At 42.6% G+C, this 19,976-nt stretch overlaps 1 protein-coding gene across 1 annotated transcript in view; it reads right to left on the bottom strand.

The window, feature by feature from the left end:
* LOC125518713 (methyl-CpG-binding domain-containing protein 2-like) overlaps nucleotides 1-13,960 on the bottom strand; it is a 55,914-nt gene extending 41,954 nt beyond the window's left edge. Inside the window, exons 1-3 of the mRNA XM_048683541.1 lie at nucleotides 13,515-13,960; nucleotides 13,173-13,226; nucleotides 12,683-12,798 (exon numbers count right to left, since the gene is read on the bottom strand). Coding sequence (XP_048539498.1) covers nucleotides 12,683-12,798; nucleotides 13,173-13,226; nucleotides 13,515-13,960 — 616 coding nt within the window. The remainder of the gene's footprint in view (nucleotides 1-12,682; nucleotides 12,799-13,172; nucleotides 13,227-13,514) is intronic.
* Between the last annotated feature and the right edge of the window lie 6,016 nt (nucleotides 13,961-19,976).

Below are 19,976 nucleotides of genomic sequence, written 5' to 3'. Positions count from 1 at the left end.
ATGCATATGTTATATTGCAATGCTTAGTTTTTACATCATATACACAATATTGAATGCCATCTCCTTAGTTGACACATCATATATGCGATTGCCCTCTGCTCACTTACTTAGTATATAAATCATATATTTGAATTATGTCATGCCATGATGTTTACATAGACAGCATGTATCTGAATTATGGCATGCCAACCCATTTTCTAAAGACATAATATAGTTATATCATCTCATCCTGTTTACATAGTCATCATATTTAAATTATGTCATTCTATCCGTGAATTATATCATGCCATCATGTTTCCATCAACAGCATGTTTGTGATTTATGGCATGCCAACCACTTTAATAGACACATCATATAGTTATATCATGTCATCATGTTTACATAGTCATCATATTTTGAAGTATGTCATTCTATCCTGTTTAGTTAGCCATCATACATGTGAAATTGTGTCATGCTATCCTTTTTAATTAGCCATCATATATGTGAAATTATGTCCTGCTATTCTGTCTGCTTAGACAACATAAATGTGAATTATTTCATGCCCTGTTTTCTTCCCTACTATCCATTGCACCTGTCTATCTTACAATGTCTGTACATTCAATTACTTTTCTTGTTTATCAACCATTTCAATTGGAGGGAGTGATGGTAGTATCTGTGGGAGTAAAAACACGGTCTTCAGAAAAGATCGTGCTACCTGTTGATGCAGATAGAACCACGGTTGTACTTGCCCAAGAACCAGCCCCACCACACATAACCCACACTCATGCAGATTGTACCCCTACCAAGTTGGACAGAGAACCAGCTACACCCCTTTTAACCCCAACCCCAGCGGATAGACACCCAGTTCCCATTGACATAGCACCGTCTCCACCACAGAGCACCCAAACACGAGCAGTTAGTAAGGCAACTGCAGTGCCCAAATCACGAGGACCACCACTCCGAACCCGAAGTCAACGCTTAAAGCAGAAGAAGAAGAATTGTTCTCAGGTCAGGTTCCATAGCTATGGTTCATACTACTTTGCTCTTGCATCACTGTATTTACTGATACCAACTAAATTCAAATTTGAAGGATGCAATTGAAACTCCAATGGCGCAACAGGTATGTTTTAAACCTGTTTCTTCAACGTGTTTGGCTGTTTGCTGTTGTAACTTGCTCTATGTTGATTTCAGTTTCAATTGAATAAACAGTTATGTTCTCATGCCATGCACACTACAAGTGTTGTTATTGTTGTGTAGTTTCCCACACTTATATTCTGTCTATGCTGCTTTGTCTTAAATAGATATGATTCGAACTGTATCTATCTTGATTTGGCAACATAAACTAGAATGATATAGACCATGCAGTGACCATACTACATAGATATATGTTTGTTTCATGATGTTATCCTATCCACCTTACTACTGAACTAGTTTACCAAAATGAGTTTCATATACTACATTATAAACCTGAGATGTGTTTGTTTGTTTCTCTTTTAGAATGCGGATAAAATATTGGAGAAGAGTACCCTGTTATGCAATGGTAAAGGAAGTAATGCAGATAAGGTTCAAGATAGTGAGACATCCCTGTTGGTCTCTAAGAAAACTAATAAAAACTATATTGAAGACACTGAGACAACCCCAAAGTCCTGTCTTGATGTAGTGTTCGAGTTACTGGCTACCACTGCTGGCACCAGCTCTTCGAACTCATTGCCTGAATTAGTTCGGCTTCTTGAGTCTCAACTTCAAGTTGAAAGACATCGATCAGATGTTATGCGATAGGAAGCCAAAGGACTGAGGAAGTCCCTGCAGAATTCAGATGCATACTTTCTGGTGCAACAGCAAGCGCTTGAGGACTTAAGCGCCAAACAAGAGAAACTTAATAAGCTTGCTAAGCATCTTACCAGCATTATGGGTACCCAGGATATTGTTTCTTGAGCTCTTCTGAAGTGGTTTCAGTTCTGGACTTGTTTTGCTGCAGCGTTTATATGCTGCTGTGTTCCCTATATTTGCACTGGTGGCGAACTTTGATGCCTAGTGGATGTAATATGTTTAATAGCCATGATAGCCTAGTGTAAGTTGCTTGCTTATTTATTTCCTTGTTGTCTTGTTTATTTGTTTGCTTGTAGTCAGTGCAGTTCTTTTTCTGCGGTTTGCTAGTGGCTGCAATAACCTATTTTTTAAAACTAGGCCACAATAACCATGGGCTAATATTTACTGTAGTGACACTTGGCCTCCTACGGGCCATAGAAACAGTGGGCCTTCTACGGGCCGTAGAAACAGTGGGCCTTCTACGGGCCATAGAAACAATGGGCCTTCTACGTGTCGTATCATCAATGGGCCTTCTACGGGCCATATCATCAATGAGCCTTATACGGGCCGTATGATCGATTGGCCAAACATGGGCCAAACAGACCGCATTCTGGCTGTAAACGGGCTAGAGTTGGAATCGTCCGTTCATGGGTCAACCATAACGGGCCATCGTTAATAGGCCGTATTTGATGACGCTATGAAAATGGCCCAACGTATTAACGGACCACAAACGGGCCGACTGTAACCACGGGCTAAATTTGGCCCACAAGCAGAAAATGACAGTAATGGGTCGTAAGTAAACGAATGTTGGAAATGAGCCCAAGAATAAATGGGCTCTGAGAAGGCCGAAAGATAACATGGGCTGGAGACAGCCCAACGGAATAACGGACCATTAATGGGTATAAAGTGATACACTGTTCATTACGGGCCAGTTTCACCACGGGTCGTTAATGGGTGTAAAGTGATACACTGTTCATTACGGGCCAGTTTCGGCACAGGCCGCTAATGGGCCAAGAGTTACAAAGGGCTGCATATGGGCCAAAAGACGTCATGGGCGATACATGGGCCAGAAGTGAAAATGGGCTGGAATCATATTGGACGGCCCAGATGATGCTACTGGGCCAAATTCGGATAGGGCGTAACGGGCCTTGGGTTAGCAGGCTGTAAATGGGCTATATGCGAACCGGCCGTTAACAGGCTTTCCATGGGCCGGCCCGCCAACTTTTGACCAAGTCAAATGGGCCGGCCTTTTCACAGGAATGGGCCACTGTTGGGCCGTGCCACGTGTCGACGTATCATAGGCACCTTCTATCCAGTGAGTGGATGACATCTGTCCCAACGATGAGCCGACACGTGTTTCCTCTAGCCAATGATGATTTTACACGTGGAAAATCCCCATTGGTCGGGGCTGTTAACGGGTTATCGGATCCAAAACCCGACCCGATAGCTTAATGGCGTTCCGTTACGGTGGATGCCACGTGTCGGTCACCCTTGACGAAAGCACTTCTGTGACGCGCGATTTATTGTCATGGAAGTGGACACTTCCGTGATGATAATTTTGGTAATGTCATGGAACACTTCTACGACAGCACAGGTATGACTATCTTGATTCTGTCATAAATTTGTCATGGATGTAAATGCATGACAAAAAAGCGACCTACTGTGACAAACATGTATCATCACGGAAGTGTATTTTTTTTGTAGTGTTTGTCTCAAATAGATACAATCTGAATCTTCGCGAAGGAAGTTCAAATTGAGCGGCGATGTTATGAAGGAAATATGCCCTAGAGGCAATAATAAAGTTATTATTTATTTCCTTATTTCGTGATAAATGTTTATTATTCATGCTAGAATTGTATTAACCGGAAACATAATACATGTGTGAATACATAGACAAACAGAGTGTCACTAGTATGCCTCTACTTGACTAGCTCGTTAATCGAAGATGGTTGAGTTTCCTAGCCATGGACATGTGTTGTCATTTGATTAATGGGATCACATCATTAGGAGAATGATGTGATTGACTTGACCCATTCCGTTAGCTTAGCACTTGATCGTTTAGTATGTTGCTATTGCTTTCTTCATGACTTATACATGTTGCTATGACTATGAGATTATGCAACTCCCGTTTACCGGAGGAACACTTTGTGTGCTACCAAACGTCACAACGTAACTGGGTGATTATAAAGGTGCTCTACAGGTGTCTCCGAAGGTACTTGTTGGGTTGGCGTCTTTCGAGATTAGGATTTGTCACTCCGATTGTCGGAAAGGTATCTCTGGGCCCTCTCGGTAATGCACATCCCTTAAGCCTTGCAAGCATTGCAACTAATGAGTTAGTTGCGGGATGATATATTACGGAACGAGTAAAGAGACTTGCCGGTAACGAGATTGAAACTACGTATTGAGATACCGACGATCAAATCTCGGGCAAGTAACATACCGATGACAAAGGGAACAACGTATGTTGTTATGCGGTCTGGCCGATAAAGATCTTCGTAGGATATGTGGGAACCAATATGAGCATCCAGGTTCCTCTATTGGTTATTGACCAGAGACGTGTCTCGGTCATGTCTACATAGTTCTCGAACCCGTAGGGTCCGCACGCTTAACGTTTCGATAACAGTTATATTATGAGTTTATATGTTTTGATGTACTGAAGGTTGTTCAGAGTCACGAATTTGATCACGGACATGACGAGGAGTCTCAAAATGGTCGAGACATGAAGATTGATATATTGGAAGCCTATGTTTGGATATCGGAAGTGTTCCGGGTGAAATCGGGATCTTACCGGAGTACCGGGAGGTTACCGAAACCCCCTGGAAGGTTAATGGGCCTTAGTGGGCCTTTACGGAGAAGAGGAGAGGCGGCAAGGGATGGGCCGCGCGCCCCTCCCCCTAGTACGAATAGGACAAGGAGAGGGGGGCGCCCCCCCCCCCCCCCCCGCGCCTTCCTTCCTCTCTCCCTCCTCTTTCCCCCTCCCAAGTCCTAATCCAACTAGGAAAGGGGGGGAGTCCTACTCCCGGTGGGAGTAGGACTCCTCCTGGCGCGCCCTCTCTCCTGGCCGGCCGCACCCCCCTTGCTCCTTTATATACAGGGGCAGGGGGCACCCTAGAGACAAAACAATTGATCGTTTGATCTTTTAGCCGTGAGCGGTTCCCCCCTCCACCATAGTCCACCTCGAGAAAATACTGTAGCGGTGCTTAGGCGAAGCCCTGCGTCGGTAGAACATCATCATCGTCACCACTCCATAATGCTGACGAAACTCTCCCTCAACACTCGGCTGGATCGGAGTTCGAGGGACGTCATCGGGCTGAACGTGTGCTGAACTCGGAGGTGCCGTACGTTCGGTACTTGATCGGTCGGATCGTGATCACGTACGACTACATCAACCGCGTTGTGCTAACGCTTCCGCTTTCGGTCTACGAGGGTACGTGGACAACACTCTCCCCTCTCGTTGCTATGCATCACCATGATCTTGCGTGTGCGTAGGAATTTTTTTGAAATTACTATGTTCCCCATCAGTGGCATCCGAGCCTGGTTTTATGCGTAGATGTCATATGCGCGAGTAGAACACAAGTGAGTTGTGGGCGATATAAGTCATACTGCTTACCAGCATGTCATACTTTGGTTCGGCGGTATTGTTGGATGAAGCGGCCCGGACCGACATTACGCGTACGCTTATGCGAGACAGGTTCTACCGACGTGCTTTGCACACAGGTGGCTGGCGGGTGTCAGTTTCTCCAACTTTAGTTGAACCAAGTGTGGCTACGCCCGGTCCTTGTGAAGGTTAAAACAGCACCAACTTGACAAACTATCGTTGTGGTTTTGATGCGTAGGTAAGAACGGTTCTTGCTAAGCCCGTAGCAGCCACGTAAAATTTGCAACAACAAAGTAGAGGACGTCTAACTTGTTTTTGCAGGGCATGTTGTGATGTGATATGGTCAAGAAATGATGCTAAATTTTATTGTATGAGATGATCATGTTTTGTAACCGAGTTGTCGGCAACTGGCAGGAGCCATATGGTTGTCGCTTTATTGTATGCAATGCAATCGCCCTGTAATGCTTTACTTTATCACTAAGCGGTAGCGATAGTCGTAGAAGCATAAGATTGGCGAGACGACAACGATGCTATGATGGAGATCAAGATGTCGCGCCGGTGACGATGGTGATCATGACGGTGCTTCGGAGATGGAGATCACAAGCACAAGATGATGATGGCCATATCATATCACTTATATTGATTGCATGTGATGTTTATCTTTTATGCATCTTATCTTGCTTTGATTGACGGTAGCATTATAAGATGATCCCTCACTAAATTATCAAAGTATAAAGTGTTCTCCCTGAGTATGCACCGTTGCGAAAGTTCTTCGTGCTGAGACACCACGTGATGGTCGGGTGTGATAGGCTCTACGTTCAAATACAATGGGTGCAAAACAAGTTGCACACGCGGAATACTCAGATTAAACTTGACGAGCCTAGCATATAACAGATATGGCCTAGGAACACGGAGACCGAAAGGTCGATCGTGAATCAGATAGTAGATATGATCAACATAGTGATGTTCACCGTTGAAACTACTCCATCTCACGTGATGATCGGACATGGTTTAGTTCATAGGGATCACGTGATCACTTAGAGGATTAGAGGGATGTCTATCTAAGTGGGAGTTCTTAAGTAATATGATTAATTGAACTTTAATTTATCATGAACTTAGTCCTAATAGTATTAGCATATCTATGTTGTAGATCAATAGCTCGCGTTTAGCTCCCCTGTTTTATTTTTGATATGTTCCTAGAGAAAACTAAGTTGAAAGATGATAGTAGAAATGATGCGGACTGAGTCCGTGATCTGAGGTTTATCCTCATTGCTGCATAGAAGAATTATGTCCTTGATGCACCACTAGGTGACAAACCTATTGTAGGAGCAGATGCAGATGTTATGAACGTTTGTCTAGCTCAATATGATGACTACTTGATAGTTTAGTGCACCATGCTTAACTACTTAGAATTGGGACTTCAAAGACATTTTGAACGTCATGGACCATATGAGATGTTCCAGGAGTTGAAGTTAATATTTCAAGCAAATACCCGAGTTGAGAGATATGAAGTCTCCAACAAGTTCTATAGCTAAAAGATGGAGGAGAATAGCTCAAGCAGTGAGCATGTGCTCAGATTGTCTGGGTACTACAATCGCTTGAATCAAGTGGGAGTTAATCTTCTAGATAAAATAGTGATTGACAGAATTCTCTAGTCACCATCACCAAGTTAGTAGAACTTAGTGATGAACTATACTATGCAAGGGATGCGAAAACAATTCCCAAGCTCTTCGCGATGCTAAAATCGGCGAAGGTAGAGATCAAGAAAAACATCAAGTATTGATGGTTGACAAGACCACTAGTTTCAAGAGAAAGGGCAAAGGGAAGAAGGGGAACTTCCAGAAGAATGACAAACAAGTTGCTGCTCAAGTGAAGAAACCCAAGTCTGGACCTAAGCCTGAGACTAAGTGCTTCTACTGAAAAGGGACTGGTCACTAGAAGTGGAACTACCCCAAGTATTTGGTGGATAAGAAAGACGGCAAAGTGAACAAAGCTATATTTGATATACATGTTATTGATGTGTACTTTACTAGTGTTTATAGCAACCCCTCAGTATTTGATACTGGTTCAGTTGCTAAGAGTAGTAACTCGAAATGGGAGTTGCAAAATAAACAGAGACTAGTCAAGGGTGAAGTGACGATGTGTGTTGGAAGTGGTTCCAAGATTGATATGATCATCATCGCACACTCCCTATACTTTGGGGATTAGTGTTGAACCTAAATAAATGTTATTTGGTGTTTGCATTGAGCATGAATATGATTTGATCATGTTTATTGCAATACGGTTATTCATTTAAGTTAGAGAATAATTGTTGTTCTGTTTACATGGATAAAACCTTCTATGGTTATACACCCAACGAAAATGGTTCATTGGATCTCGATCGTAGTGATACACATATTCATAATATTGAAGCCAAAAGATGCAAAGTTAATAATGATAGTGCAACTTATTTGTGGCACTGCCGTTTAGGTCATATTGGTGTAAAGCGCATGAAGAAACTCCATCCTGATGGGCTTTTGGAATCACTTGATTATGAATCACTTGATGCTTGCGAACCATGCCTCTTGGGCGAGATGACTAAAACGCCGTTCTCTGGAACAATGGAGCAAGCAACAGATTTGTTGGAAATCATACATACTGATGTATGTGGTCTGATGAATATTGAGGCTCGCAGAGGGTACCATTATTTTCTGACCTTCACAGATGATTTGAGCAGATATGGGTATATCTACTTAATGAAACAGAAGTCTGAAACATTTGAAAAGTTCATATAATTTCAGAGTGAAGTGGAAAATCATCGTAACAAGAAAATAAAGTTTCTACAACCTGATCGTGGAGAAGAATATTTGAGTTACGAGTTTGGTCTTCATTTGAAACAATGCGGAATAGTTTCACAACTCACGCCACCTAGAACACCACAGCGTAATGGTGTGTCCGAACATTGTAACTGTACTTTATTAGATATGGTGCAATCTATGATGTCTCTTACCGATTTACCACTATCATTTTGGGGTTATGCATTAGAGACAGCTGCATTCACGTTAAATAGGGCGCCATCTAAATCCATGGAGATGACACCGTATGAACTGTGGTTTGGCGAGAAACCTAAGCTGTCATTTCTTAAAGTTTGGGGTTACGATGCTTAGGTGAAAAAGTTTCAACATGATAAGCTTGAACCCAAATCAGAGAAGTGCGTCTTCATAGGATACCCAAAATGTTGGGTACACCTTCTATCACAGATCCAAAGGCAGGACATTCATTGCTAAGAATGGATCCTTTCTAGGGAAGGAGTTTCTCTCGAAAGAAGTGAGTGGGAGGAAAGTAGAACTTGATGAGGTAACTGTACCTGCTCCCTTATTGGAAAGTAGTTCATCACAGAAATTTGTTCCTGTGACTCCTACACCAATTAGTGAGGAAGCTAATGATGATGATCATGTAACTTCAGATCAAGTTACTACCGAACCTCGTAGGTAAACCAGAGTGAGATCCACACCAGAGTGGTACGGTAATCCTGTTCTGAAGGTCATGTTACTTGACCATGACGAACCTACGAACTATGAGGAAGCGATGATGAGCCCAGATTCCGCAAAATGGCTTGAGACCATGAAATCTGAGATGGGATCCATGTATGAGAACAAAGTGTCGACTTTGGTTGACTTGCCCAATGATCGACAAGGCATAGAAAATAAATGGATCTTCAAGAGGAAGACATACGCTGATACTAGTGTTACTATCTACAAAGCTAGAATTGTCGCAAAAGGTTTTCGACAAGTTCAAGGTGTTGAGTACGATGAGAGTTTCTCACTCGTATCTATGCTTAAATCTGTCCGAATCATGTTAGCAAATTGCCACATTTTATGAAATCTGGCAAATGGATAAACAAAACCGCATTCCTTAATGGATTTATAAAAGAAGAGTTTTATATGATGCAACCAGAAGGTTTTGTCAATCCTAAAGGTGCTAACAAAATATGCAAGCTCCAGCTATCCATCTATGGACTGGTGCAAGCATCTCGGAGTTGGAATGTACACTTTGATAAGTTGATCAAAGGATATAGTTTTATACAGACTTGCGGTGAAGCCTGTATTTACAAGAAAGTGAGTGGGAGCACTATAGCATTTCTGATAAGTATATGTGAATGACATATTGTTGATCGGAAATAATGTAGAATTATTCTGCGAAGCATAAAGGAGTGTTTGAAAGGAGTTTTTCAAAGAAAGACCTTGGTGAAGCTGCTTACATATTGAGCATCAAGATCTATAGAGATAGATCAAGACGCTTGATAAGTTTTTCAATGAGTACATACCTTGACAAGATTTTGAAGTAGTTCAAAATGGAACAGTCAAAGAAAGAGTTCTTGCCTGTGTTACAAGGTGTGAAATTGAGTAAGACTCAAAGCCAGACCACGGCAGAAGATAGAAAGAGAATGAAAGTCATTCCCTATGCCTTGGCCATAGGTTCTATAAAGTATGCCATGCTGTGTACCAGATATATTGTATACCCTACACTGATTTTGGCAAGGGAGTACAATAGTGATCTAGGAGTAGATCACTGGACAGCGGTCAAAATTATCCTTAGTGGAATAAGGATATGTTTCTCGATTATTGAGGTGACAAAAAGGTTCGTCGTAAAAGGTTACGTCGATGCAAATTTTGACACTGATCCAGATGACTCTAAGTCTCAATCTGGATACATATTGAAAGTGGGAGCAATTAGCTAGAGTAGCTCCGTACAGAGCATTGTTGACATAGAAATTTGCAAAATACATATGGATCTGAATATGGCAGACCCATTGACTAAACTTCTCTCACAAGCAAAACATGATCACACCTTAGTACTCTTTGGGTGTTAATCACATAGCGATGTGAACTAGATTATTGACTCTAGTAAACCCTTTGGGTGTTGGTCACATGACGATGTGAACTATAGGTGTTAATCACATGGTGATGTGAACTATTGATGTTAAATCACATGGCGATGTGATCTAGATTATTGACTCTAGTGCAAGTGGGAGACTGAAGGAAATATGCCCTAGAGGCAATAATAAAGTTATTATTTATTTCCTTATTTCATGATAAATGTTTATTATTCATGCTAGAATTGTATTAACCGGAAACATAATACATGTGTGAATACATAGACAAATAGAGTGTCACTAGTATGCCTCTACTTGACTAGCTCGTTAATCGAAGATGGTTGAGTTTCCTAGCCATGGACATGTGTTGTCATTTGATTAACGGGATCACATCATTAGGAGAATGATGTGATTGACTTGACCCATTCCATTAGCTTAGCACTTGATCGTTTAGTATGTTGCTATTTCTTTCTTCATGACTTATACATGTTCCTATGACTATGAGATTATGCAACTCCTGTTTACCGGAGGAACACTTTGTGTGCTACCAAACGTCACAACGTAACTGGGTGATTATAAAGGTGCTCTACAGGTGTCTCCAAAGGTACTTGTTGGGTTGGCGTATTTCGAGATTAGGATTTGTCACTCTAATTGTCGGAGAAGTATCTCTGGGCCCTCTCGGTAATGCACATCACTTAAGCCTTGCAAGCATTGCAACTAATGAGTTAGTCGCGAGATGATATATTACGGAACGAGTAAAGAGACTTGTCGGTAATGAGATTGAAACTAGGTATTGAGATACCGCCGATCAAATCTCGGGCAAGTAACATACCGATGACAAAGGGAACAATGTATGTTGTTATGCGGTCTGACCGATAAAGATCTTCGTAGAATATGTGGGAACCAATATGAGCATCCAGGTTCCGCTATTGTTTATTGACCGAAGACGTGTCTCGGTCATGTCTACATAGTTCTTGAACCCGTAGGGCCCGCACGCTTAACGTTTTGATGACAGTTATATTATGAGTTTATATGTTTTGATGTACCAAAGGTTGTTCGGAGTCCCAGATGTGATCACGGACATGACGAGGAGTCTCGAAATGGCCGAGACATGAAGATTGATATATTGGAAGCCTATGTTTGGATGTCGGAAGTGTTCTGGGTGAAATTGGGATTTTACCGGAGTACCATGAGGTTACCGGAACCCCCTGGAAGGTTAATGGGCCTTAGTGGGACTTTACGGAGAAGAGGAGAGGCGGCCGGGGCTGGGCCGCGCGCCCCTCCCCCTAGTCCGAATAGGACAAGGAGAGGGGGGCGGCGCCCCCCCTTCCTTCCTCTCTCCCTCCTCTTTCCCCCTCCCAAGGCCTAATCCAACTAGGAAAGGGGGGGAGTCCTACTCCGGGTGGGAGTAGGAGTCCTCCTGGCGCGCCCTCTCTCCTGTACGGCCGCACCCCCCCTTGCTCCTTTATATACAGGGGCAGGGGGTACCCTAGAGACACAACAATTGATCATTTGATCTTTTAGCCGTGTGTGGTGCCCCCCTCCACCATAGTCCACCTCGATAATACTGTAGCGGTGCTTAGGCGAAGCCCTGCATCAGTAGAACATCATCATCGTCACCACGCCGTCGTGCTGACAAAACTCTCCCTCAACACTCGGCTGGATCGGAGTTCGAGGGACGTCATCGGGCTGAACGTGTGCTGAACTCAGAGGTGCCGTACGTTCGATACTTGATCGGTCGGATCGTGAAGACGTACAACTACATCAACCGCGTTGTGCTAACGCTTCCGCTTTCGGTCTACGAGGGTACGTGGACAACACTCTCCCCTCTCTTTGCTATGCATCACCATGATCTTGCGTGTGCGTAGCAAATTTTTAGAAATTACTACGTTCCCCATCATGTTAAACTGTATATTGTTAGGATATAGGAGTCTATTAATATCTGTACTTATCTCCTGTAACTACGTGTAATATGTGCCCTAGTTGCATCCATATAAATACATCCCTAGGCCACCATGTTGGGTGCGCCGATCCAATCTATTTCCTCTCTGTTTCACACGTTATGTTATCAGGTTTGCCATCAAATTTACAGAAATTTAAAAACAATAAGTAAAATCCAATTTATGACATCTCAACCTGTTATGATCATTTAAAATATGAGTGGCATGTGTGAAACTTCGCTTGCATGAATGCCCTACTATCCTGTACACCCCAGCTCACCACTTGTCCTACCACTTAAATAGTTCCATTAAGTACCACAATATTAAAGTACACAAACTTGTAATGCATTATCAGTTGACAAGGCAATCTGAAAACCATTTTATCACTGGTACAAATTTCAAACAATAGTGGCTATTGTTCGAACAGAAGAGAGAGGCTTGTCCAACCAGCAATTAATTTAGCATGCCAGTTAAAGTAACCGTGTTATTGTGCATAAATACCTTCAATGGGTTCAATAAGCTTTGACTGACGAGGGCAATTTGGAGGTTTAGGTACCTTGAACGAAAACTGAGATAAATGTAAATTGACAGCAAAGTTTGGGTTGTCTTCAAGATACCTATCAAAGTATAACATATGAAGAATAAGATAAGCATCTAGACAGAGTGAAGCACATGGAGAAGTTCACAACTTCACATAGTATACGCATGTATTCTGTGTTGTTTCCAATGTTCAAATTGCAAGAACAGGCGAGATTTCTGAAAATAAGCCCCAACAAAGCTAAGCATGAATGCTGGTTGTGTGATCATTGAGCCATTGAGGTAGTGAAAGTACAATAATAACACTTTGTAACAATTATGACAATAATAGTGGATACCAGTCAGATGCGGTTATCAACATGCTAGATGAATGAAAAACTGCATATGAGCATTATAATATGCTTAAGAAAGTAACGATATTGAAGAGAACTTGACCAAACAAAAGTTAGCTTACCTTCCGACCTCTTTCTTGGATCTTATTTTTATGCCTGCGGGAGAGATATAGTACCTGAAAGGATGTATAAGTGTCACGAAATAGTCATACAATACATACACGGAAAGGCAAGCACATCCTTTTATATAGGTGTGTAAGGTGTGTAATCATAGGAATGAATGGTTAACCATCGATCAAATATGAACAGCATTAAGTTCCTCAACCATAAATGAGCATTCTGAGCTCTCAAAGTTATGACCCAGGGACGTTAGAAAACAACTGCAACATCATTTGCTCAGAAATAAATACAAAAAGCTTTGAAACAAATTAACTACGATGTTGTGCAAAACAAGTAATACTCACACATCAGCGAATCTCGTGCTCTGTTCATTCCTTAGAGTAATATTCCTTTCCCACCCAAGAGGGATCTGAGGGATGCATGGGATATCAATTGCCCATGCCATGCCATTATCCTCAGATATATCAATTGGATCATGGCATGTAACTTGTGGCTTCCACCCATGGACATATTTGCAAGAAAAAGGAACTTGTATAATATTCTCTCGGATTTGCTCATATTTCAGTTTGGATGGTACAACTCTCCATTTCTGGCAAATACTACATTGCACAGAATATGTACTGATAATGAATTTTCTTTTTTTAGACAACACAGGTAAGTTGTTTTCTCCCTGGACATTCTTGTAGGGAACAACTTGATATGATGCACTTCCAGAGAAATGATGGTCACTTGAGGATCTTGTGCTCCGGCCTCCTGTCCCGCAGATCCTCTGCAAGGCCGCTATCGTCATGCGTGTTACCTGAGCGTCTCTATCACAATGATGTTTTTCCCAATTATTAACAGAATCAGGGGAGAGGAAGGAGTGCTTTTAGATTGTAGTGAACGATAGAGCAATCCTACATATGACTGAACCTGAACAAAAAAAAACTTACTTTGCTAGCTGCTTTCTCTTCACCTTTGATCTCAAGCAAAACGAGAATCATGAATTTAATAATATATGGACTACACACATACATCAATTCCTCTCTCCAGCGATCATGAATTCATGATACATCTAGTCAATTGCAGAGTTCTTACTGCTAATGATCATGTTCATCAATTCCTCTATCGAGCGATCGATCATGAATTCATAACCGACAACTACTAGAGAGAGCAAAAGAGAAAACTACTTCCCGAAGAACTATAACTAATCGTAAACTGGTGGGCATCCTTCATCGACCTTCGCGATCATCCCGCGGCGCAGCTCCGACGCAAACTCAGGGTCGTGCTCCTCGTAGAATCGGCACAGCGCGTCCATCGGGATCCCTTTGCCGACCCTCTTCGCCTTCTTGCAACAATCATCGCCGCAGTCAGTCCGCTTCGGCGGTGGTGGTCTCTTGGAACTGGCCGGCCGTGCAGCGTCAGCGGCCGGGTGCGCCTGCGGTGGAGCGTGACGGGGCTCGTGGACGTCCCATGATGGCACTCGTGCGACACGGCTGGGTTTGCTGTTGATGGCGGGGTACTCGACGAGGTAGGACTCGGTGCCGACCGAGGCGGAGAGTACCTTGGCGCGGAGGTAGATCACCAGCTGCCTATTGCCGGAGAAGACGACGTTCGAGAATAACCTGTTGCGCACCTCGACGGCATCGCCGCACGCGAATCGCAGTTGCCGGTGTGCCGCATCCACGGTGGACTTCTGAAGAACCTTCGCAGGCAAGCGGGGCGCGTTGTTTGACTTCTTGGCTGCTGCATCCACCCGAGGAACCTTCTTCGGCGAGCGGGGCGCGCCTCTAGTTCTCTTGGCCGCTGTCATCGCCGCAACTTTGCTTCTCTTGGGTGCCACTTTCGAGGCGACGATGGGCGATGGCAGGAAGGCGCGCGACGGCAGCGGCATTGCCCTAGATTGGTGTTGCAGTTTTCTCTCTCTGGTTTGGACTTGGACGATTATGGGGGAAGAAAATTAACGCGACCACAAGATTGCATGTTGAAGCTATATATTGGCGTCACTCCATATCCGAATTCAGCTCCAATTTGCATTTTTTTGACACTGAATGTCCGAACTCAGCTCGAAATTGGCTGTTGCATACAGTGTTTTCGCGATTCTCCAAACCAGCCAACAAAGCGAGTTCCTTATTTTCTCCTCGCAGGCCGTTTGAGGCCTGCGGTCGGCAATACTGGGCCGGTGAAGCTATCTATTCGGCTGTAAAAAACAATTGAGAGAGAATATTCGGCTGTAAGTGGGTGCATGAGTTACGAATCATCTATATTTGGACAGAGCTACACGCAAAAAAAAGTTTAGAAAGAGCTGCTAAAAGAAAGTAAAACAAATAATTTGTTGAAGAAAAATATCTCACAATTTCATACAAGTTGGTTTTGGTAGCAACATATTATCATATAGAAATAATGGTCAATGGTCATAATTTGGAGACTATATATACATGCTAAAAAAATTAAGCGTCGTGTTTCTCTAATGATGTTTTTCAACCAAAGTAAGTAAACAAGACGATGAAATACCACATGTAAGATTTTATCTCGGATGCATGCCAGTGTGGACATTTTTCCCGTATTTACCTTAACAAGTTGCTTTCTTTTTATTCCATTAAGTAAGGTCCGACTAGAGACAATTTTTCCGTGGTCCACATCTTAACATTGCTCTAGTCCTTCCAATTACTAAGCTCCCTAGGGATAGAGGCCTATGAGAACTCCAATGTTTTTCCTTGAAGTGGACCCCATCTGTAAGGGTCTAGTCGGATCTTGGCTCCTGCATTACACTATGGGAGCTGATATTGTACTAAAACACTTTTTATACAAATTCAATTTTTTGGAATTTTAGATTTTTGTGAATTTTCAAAAAAAAAGCTCACAAATTTTAAAATGCATTCATGAATTTAAAATGTTCCTAAATTAAAAATTCTTCACAATTATGAAAAAATACTCGGGAATTCTAAAAAAAAGTTCACGAGTTCATAATTGTTCACAGTAAGAACTCTGCAATTGACTAGATCTATCATGAATTAATGATCGTTGGAGAGCGGAATTGATGTATGTGTGTAGTCCATATATTAGTAAATTCATGATTCTCGTATTTCTTGAGACCAGAAGGTGAAGAGAAAGCAGCTAGCAAAGCAAGTTTTCTTATTTTGGGGTTTTATTCTTGAGATCAAAAGGCGAAGAGAAAGCGAGTTTTGAACCGTAGGGACCATGCGATCATTATCTAGGTTTTGTTTTGTGAAAATCACTAAACCCCTAGAAGGCTCCCGTCATTATGTCAAGAGAAAGTATATATAATAAGCAAATGATCCGTAGGATTTTCAATAAGTTTTCGAGAACGCTACCCATTAGAAATAATTGGTACAAGGGCTATTTGACCTCATAAAGATTTTTTTTTGTTCCTGCATCTTCCAAGACTTGCCACCCAAAGAGGCCCTTAACCAGAGGTCGATGTGTGACATTTTGTCATGTCAAGCTAATAAAGGTGGCAGCCCAGCTGAAATTTTGTCATGCCAGTTTGTAACTCTTTGATCATAGGATGGGGCTCACTCTTTCCTTGGAATGCATTTCTATTTTGCTAGTTCTACCACGCCTTGTTTGTTTTTCTTTTGAGATGCAGATCAATATGATGCATAGTTTAATGGCTTTTGTCATTTGTATGTTTGAACTTAAAAAGGTCTAAAATGCTATGGGCTTGCGCATTCATGCAATTCGTCGCATAAACGTAAAATAGACAGATGTATATAATGTGATCTTTGGTCATAGAATGGGGGTGGCAGAAACTTCTGTTATCTAAGCTCTGTCCCAATACCCATTGATGTCAATAAAAACGATTGTACCTTATACAGGAGATTATGATGTGCAACACGCATAAACTTAAAGTTATAGGCATTCACAGCACACGAACAGAGTGAGGTAAAAGCAATGTGGCAGTTTCAATAACTTTCTGCAACAACGTTCATCTGTTGATGTCGATGTCCCAATAACTTTCTCAGTTCCAGCCAAGCTGGAGCAAACTACGGCATAAAGGGACTGACCTTAGCTAAGGTAGAATACATACAGTAAGATGATACAGCAAAATAACACATTTCAAGTCTTACGTTTGAACAGCACTTATAGAGCATTTTCCTTTCTTTCTGGAGAGCATCACTGGTTTAGTTTTATCTTTTTGGAGAGCATCACTGGTACTTGTAGAGCTAGAGTCACTGGTATGTGAGTTACAGGATAGGCTTCTCCATGAGGGACCGGCATGTAGTTGTGCACGGGATCCTCGTGAACCGGAGGTGGCACTGAAAATAAGAGCATGCCATCAGATAAATAACAAATCATGTGTATCAAATTATCATATGGTTGCACAGGGTGGCACTGAACCTAGGAACGCCATTTATCACTTGAGCCAGAAGAGAAGACAAGCAAGCTAATCACATCAAGACGTCATCTGTTGTGCAAGGGTCATTGTATGTAAGTATACTAATAGATGGAAACAGCAGACATCACCAAACACCAATGAACCCCACACAGCGAGTCTAAATTTCCGACAGCTGCTACAAGATCCCTAAATCGCTAGCTAGTTGCAAGAACTTAATCTAGGAGTGGTGCTATAATCAACATGGGTACTAGAAGTCACCCACCTGGCTGTCTGTGTTATGCAGCTATATATAGGCAGCATGCATTAACAGAACTCTCATATAGTTTATATTCATGTAAAGGGAATATAATCCATCAGCCACTAGTGCGTGCAATGGTGTATGTTATGTTAAACTGTATATTGTTAGGACTAGCAAAAGGGCATGTGCGTTGCAACGGAAAGGATAAATTGGCGTGCATCTGCAAGCACAACACCTTGTGCTTCGGTACGAAGAAAACACTAATTGCCCGATCCTTCAAAACGCCCACCCACACGGTACGTCATCCGGACGGTGCCACCGCCGGCAGGCAGGCGCACGAATCGAGGTTTAGAAAAATTATGGGGGTCATGTTATACTCTCTTTGCAAGGTATTATTTAGACTGGTGGACCACTTGGTCTCAGCTGCACAATGATCATAAAATGAGTTTTGGTGCCGATGGTAAGGACATCTCCAATGCGAGGTAATACATATTTTGTCTTATATAGTTTTGGAGCGTAACGCACACGTTCGAACCGAAATGCCTCAGACATTTTTAGGACTCTCATGCTATCCCTTATTTGTCCGCTCGGCTTGTGGTTAGACCATATTTTCTCGTCTCGGTATTCCACTGTCAACCCTTACCCAAAAAAGAAGGATTATGTGTTAGAGGACCTCTTAGGAAAAATAGTTTTTTTGGCAATCCAAGTTTAAATGCTCTACTGTTTGCAGCCCCGAAATCCTGGAATGCATCCTTTTCATATAAGTGTTGCAACATGCACACATCCTTCCATCCTTGCATCCCATAATAATCCTCATATAGATCCTCCCATTAATAGCCCACAATTCCTTTTTACAATGCATGTCGACGTCATGCATCTCATTCCTTTTAATCATCCACAATTCCTTCCATCCTTTCATGTATGGCAATATCCTTGCATCCCATAAATAATCCTCAAATCCATCCTTCCTTTCATAGCTCGAAATTCCTTTTTTTACAATGCACGTATGCAACGTCATGCACCTCATTTTCCTTTTAATTATAATTATCCGTTTCGGCCGTCTAATCCCAGACCTCATCTTAGGGCTTGTTAATTGTCTACATACTGACGTATATAAATTGGTGCGTTTTGATATACTATAGCGAGGTGGGACTATTGATTCAGAAAAGAACATTATAACACAAGGAAAAGTGAGCTCGTTGGTTGCCTTCTTAGAAAGGACGAAGAGGTTGTGAGTTCGATACCTTGCCGGTGCAATAATTTTTGCCTAAGCCCACTCTCCTATAGCCAGGCTGCCACTTCAGCTCGGCCCGAGGCCCACGAGAGGAGGAGATTTAGAAACGGAACAACCTAAAAGCTGGGTCTCGGAACAAATTTTCTACCTCCTATCGAAATATTCTAGTCTTTTTGTTAACGTGGACTGTGCAATAATTTTTGCCTAAGCCCACTCTCCTATAGCCAGGCTGCCACTTCAGCTCGGCCCGAGGCCCACGAGAGGAGGAGATTTAGAAACGGAACAACCTAAAAGCTGGGTCTCGGAACAAATTTTCTACCTCCTATCGAAATATTCTAGTCTTTTTGTTAACGTGGACTGTGCAATAATTTTTGCCTAAGCCCACTCTCCTATAGCCAGGCTGCCACTTCAGCTCGGCCCGAGGCCCACGAGAGGAGGAGATTTAGAAACGGAACAACCTAAAAGCTGGGTCTCGGAACAAATTTTCTACCTCCTATCAAAATATTCTAGTATTTTTGTTAACGTGGACTCTTGGCGTGTTGGTATGGCATGTGTCATCTCATGCTCTGGTCGGGGTTCGATTCCATGACCTTTTCTTTTTCTAATCACGGGAAGAAGCATATTGTGACGGTGAACCCGATAAAGTCAATATGTGCTTTATTATTAGGGAGAGATATAGGAGTCTGTTAATATCTGTACTTATCTCCTATAACTACCTGTAATATGTGCCCTAGTTGCATCCATATAAATACATCCCTACACCACCATGTTGGGTGCGCCGATCCAATCTATTTCCTCTTTGTTTCACATGGTATCAGGCCTACCCGCTTGATCGCACGATGGGCTCCCCTACGGCTTCCGCTTCCTCCTCCTCTACCCTAACCACGCTCTCCCTGCCCGCCGCCTTCTGACGTTCCCCCTCCCTCCGCCAGCCTGATCACCGCCAAACTTACCACCTCCAATTTCCTCCTTTAGAAGGCTCAAGTCCTTCCACC

The sequence above is a fragment of the Triticum urartu genome, chromosome 7, assembly GCF_003073215.2.
Source record: "Triticum urartu cultivar G1812 chromosome 7, Tu2.1, whole genome shotgun sequence".
Classification (NCBI taxonomy): domain Eukaryota; kingdom Viridiplantae; phylum Streptophyta; class Magnoliopsida; order Poales; family Poaceae; genus Triticum; species Triticum urartu.
The sequence above is the reverse complement of the archived record's forward strand: the minus strand, read 5'-3'. Positions and strand labels throughout refer to the sequence as shown.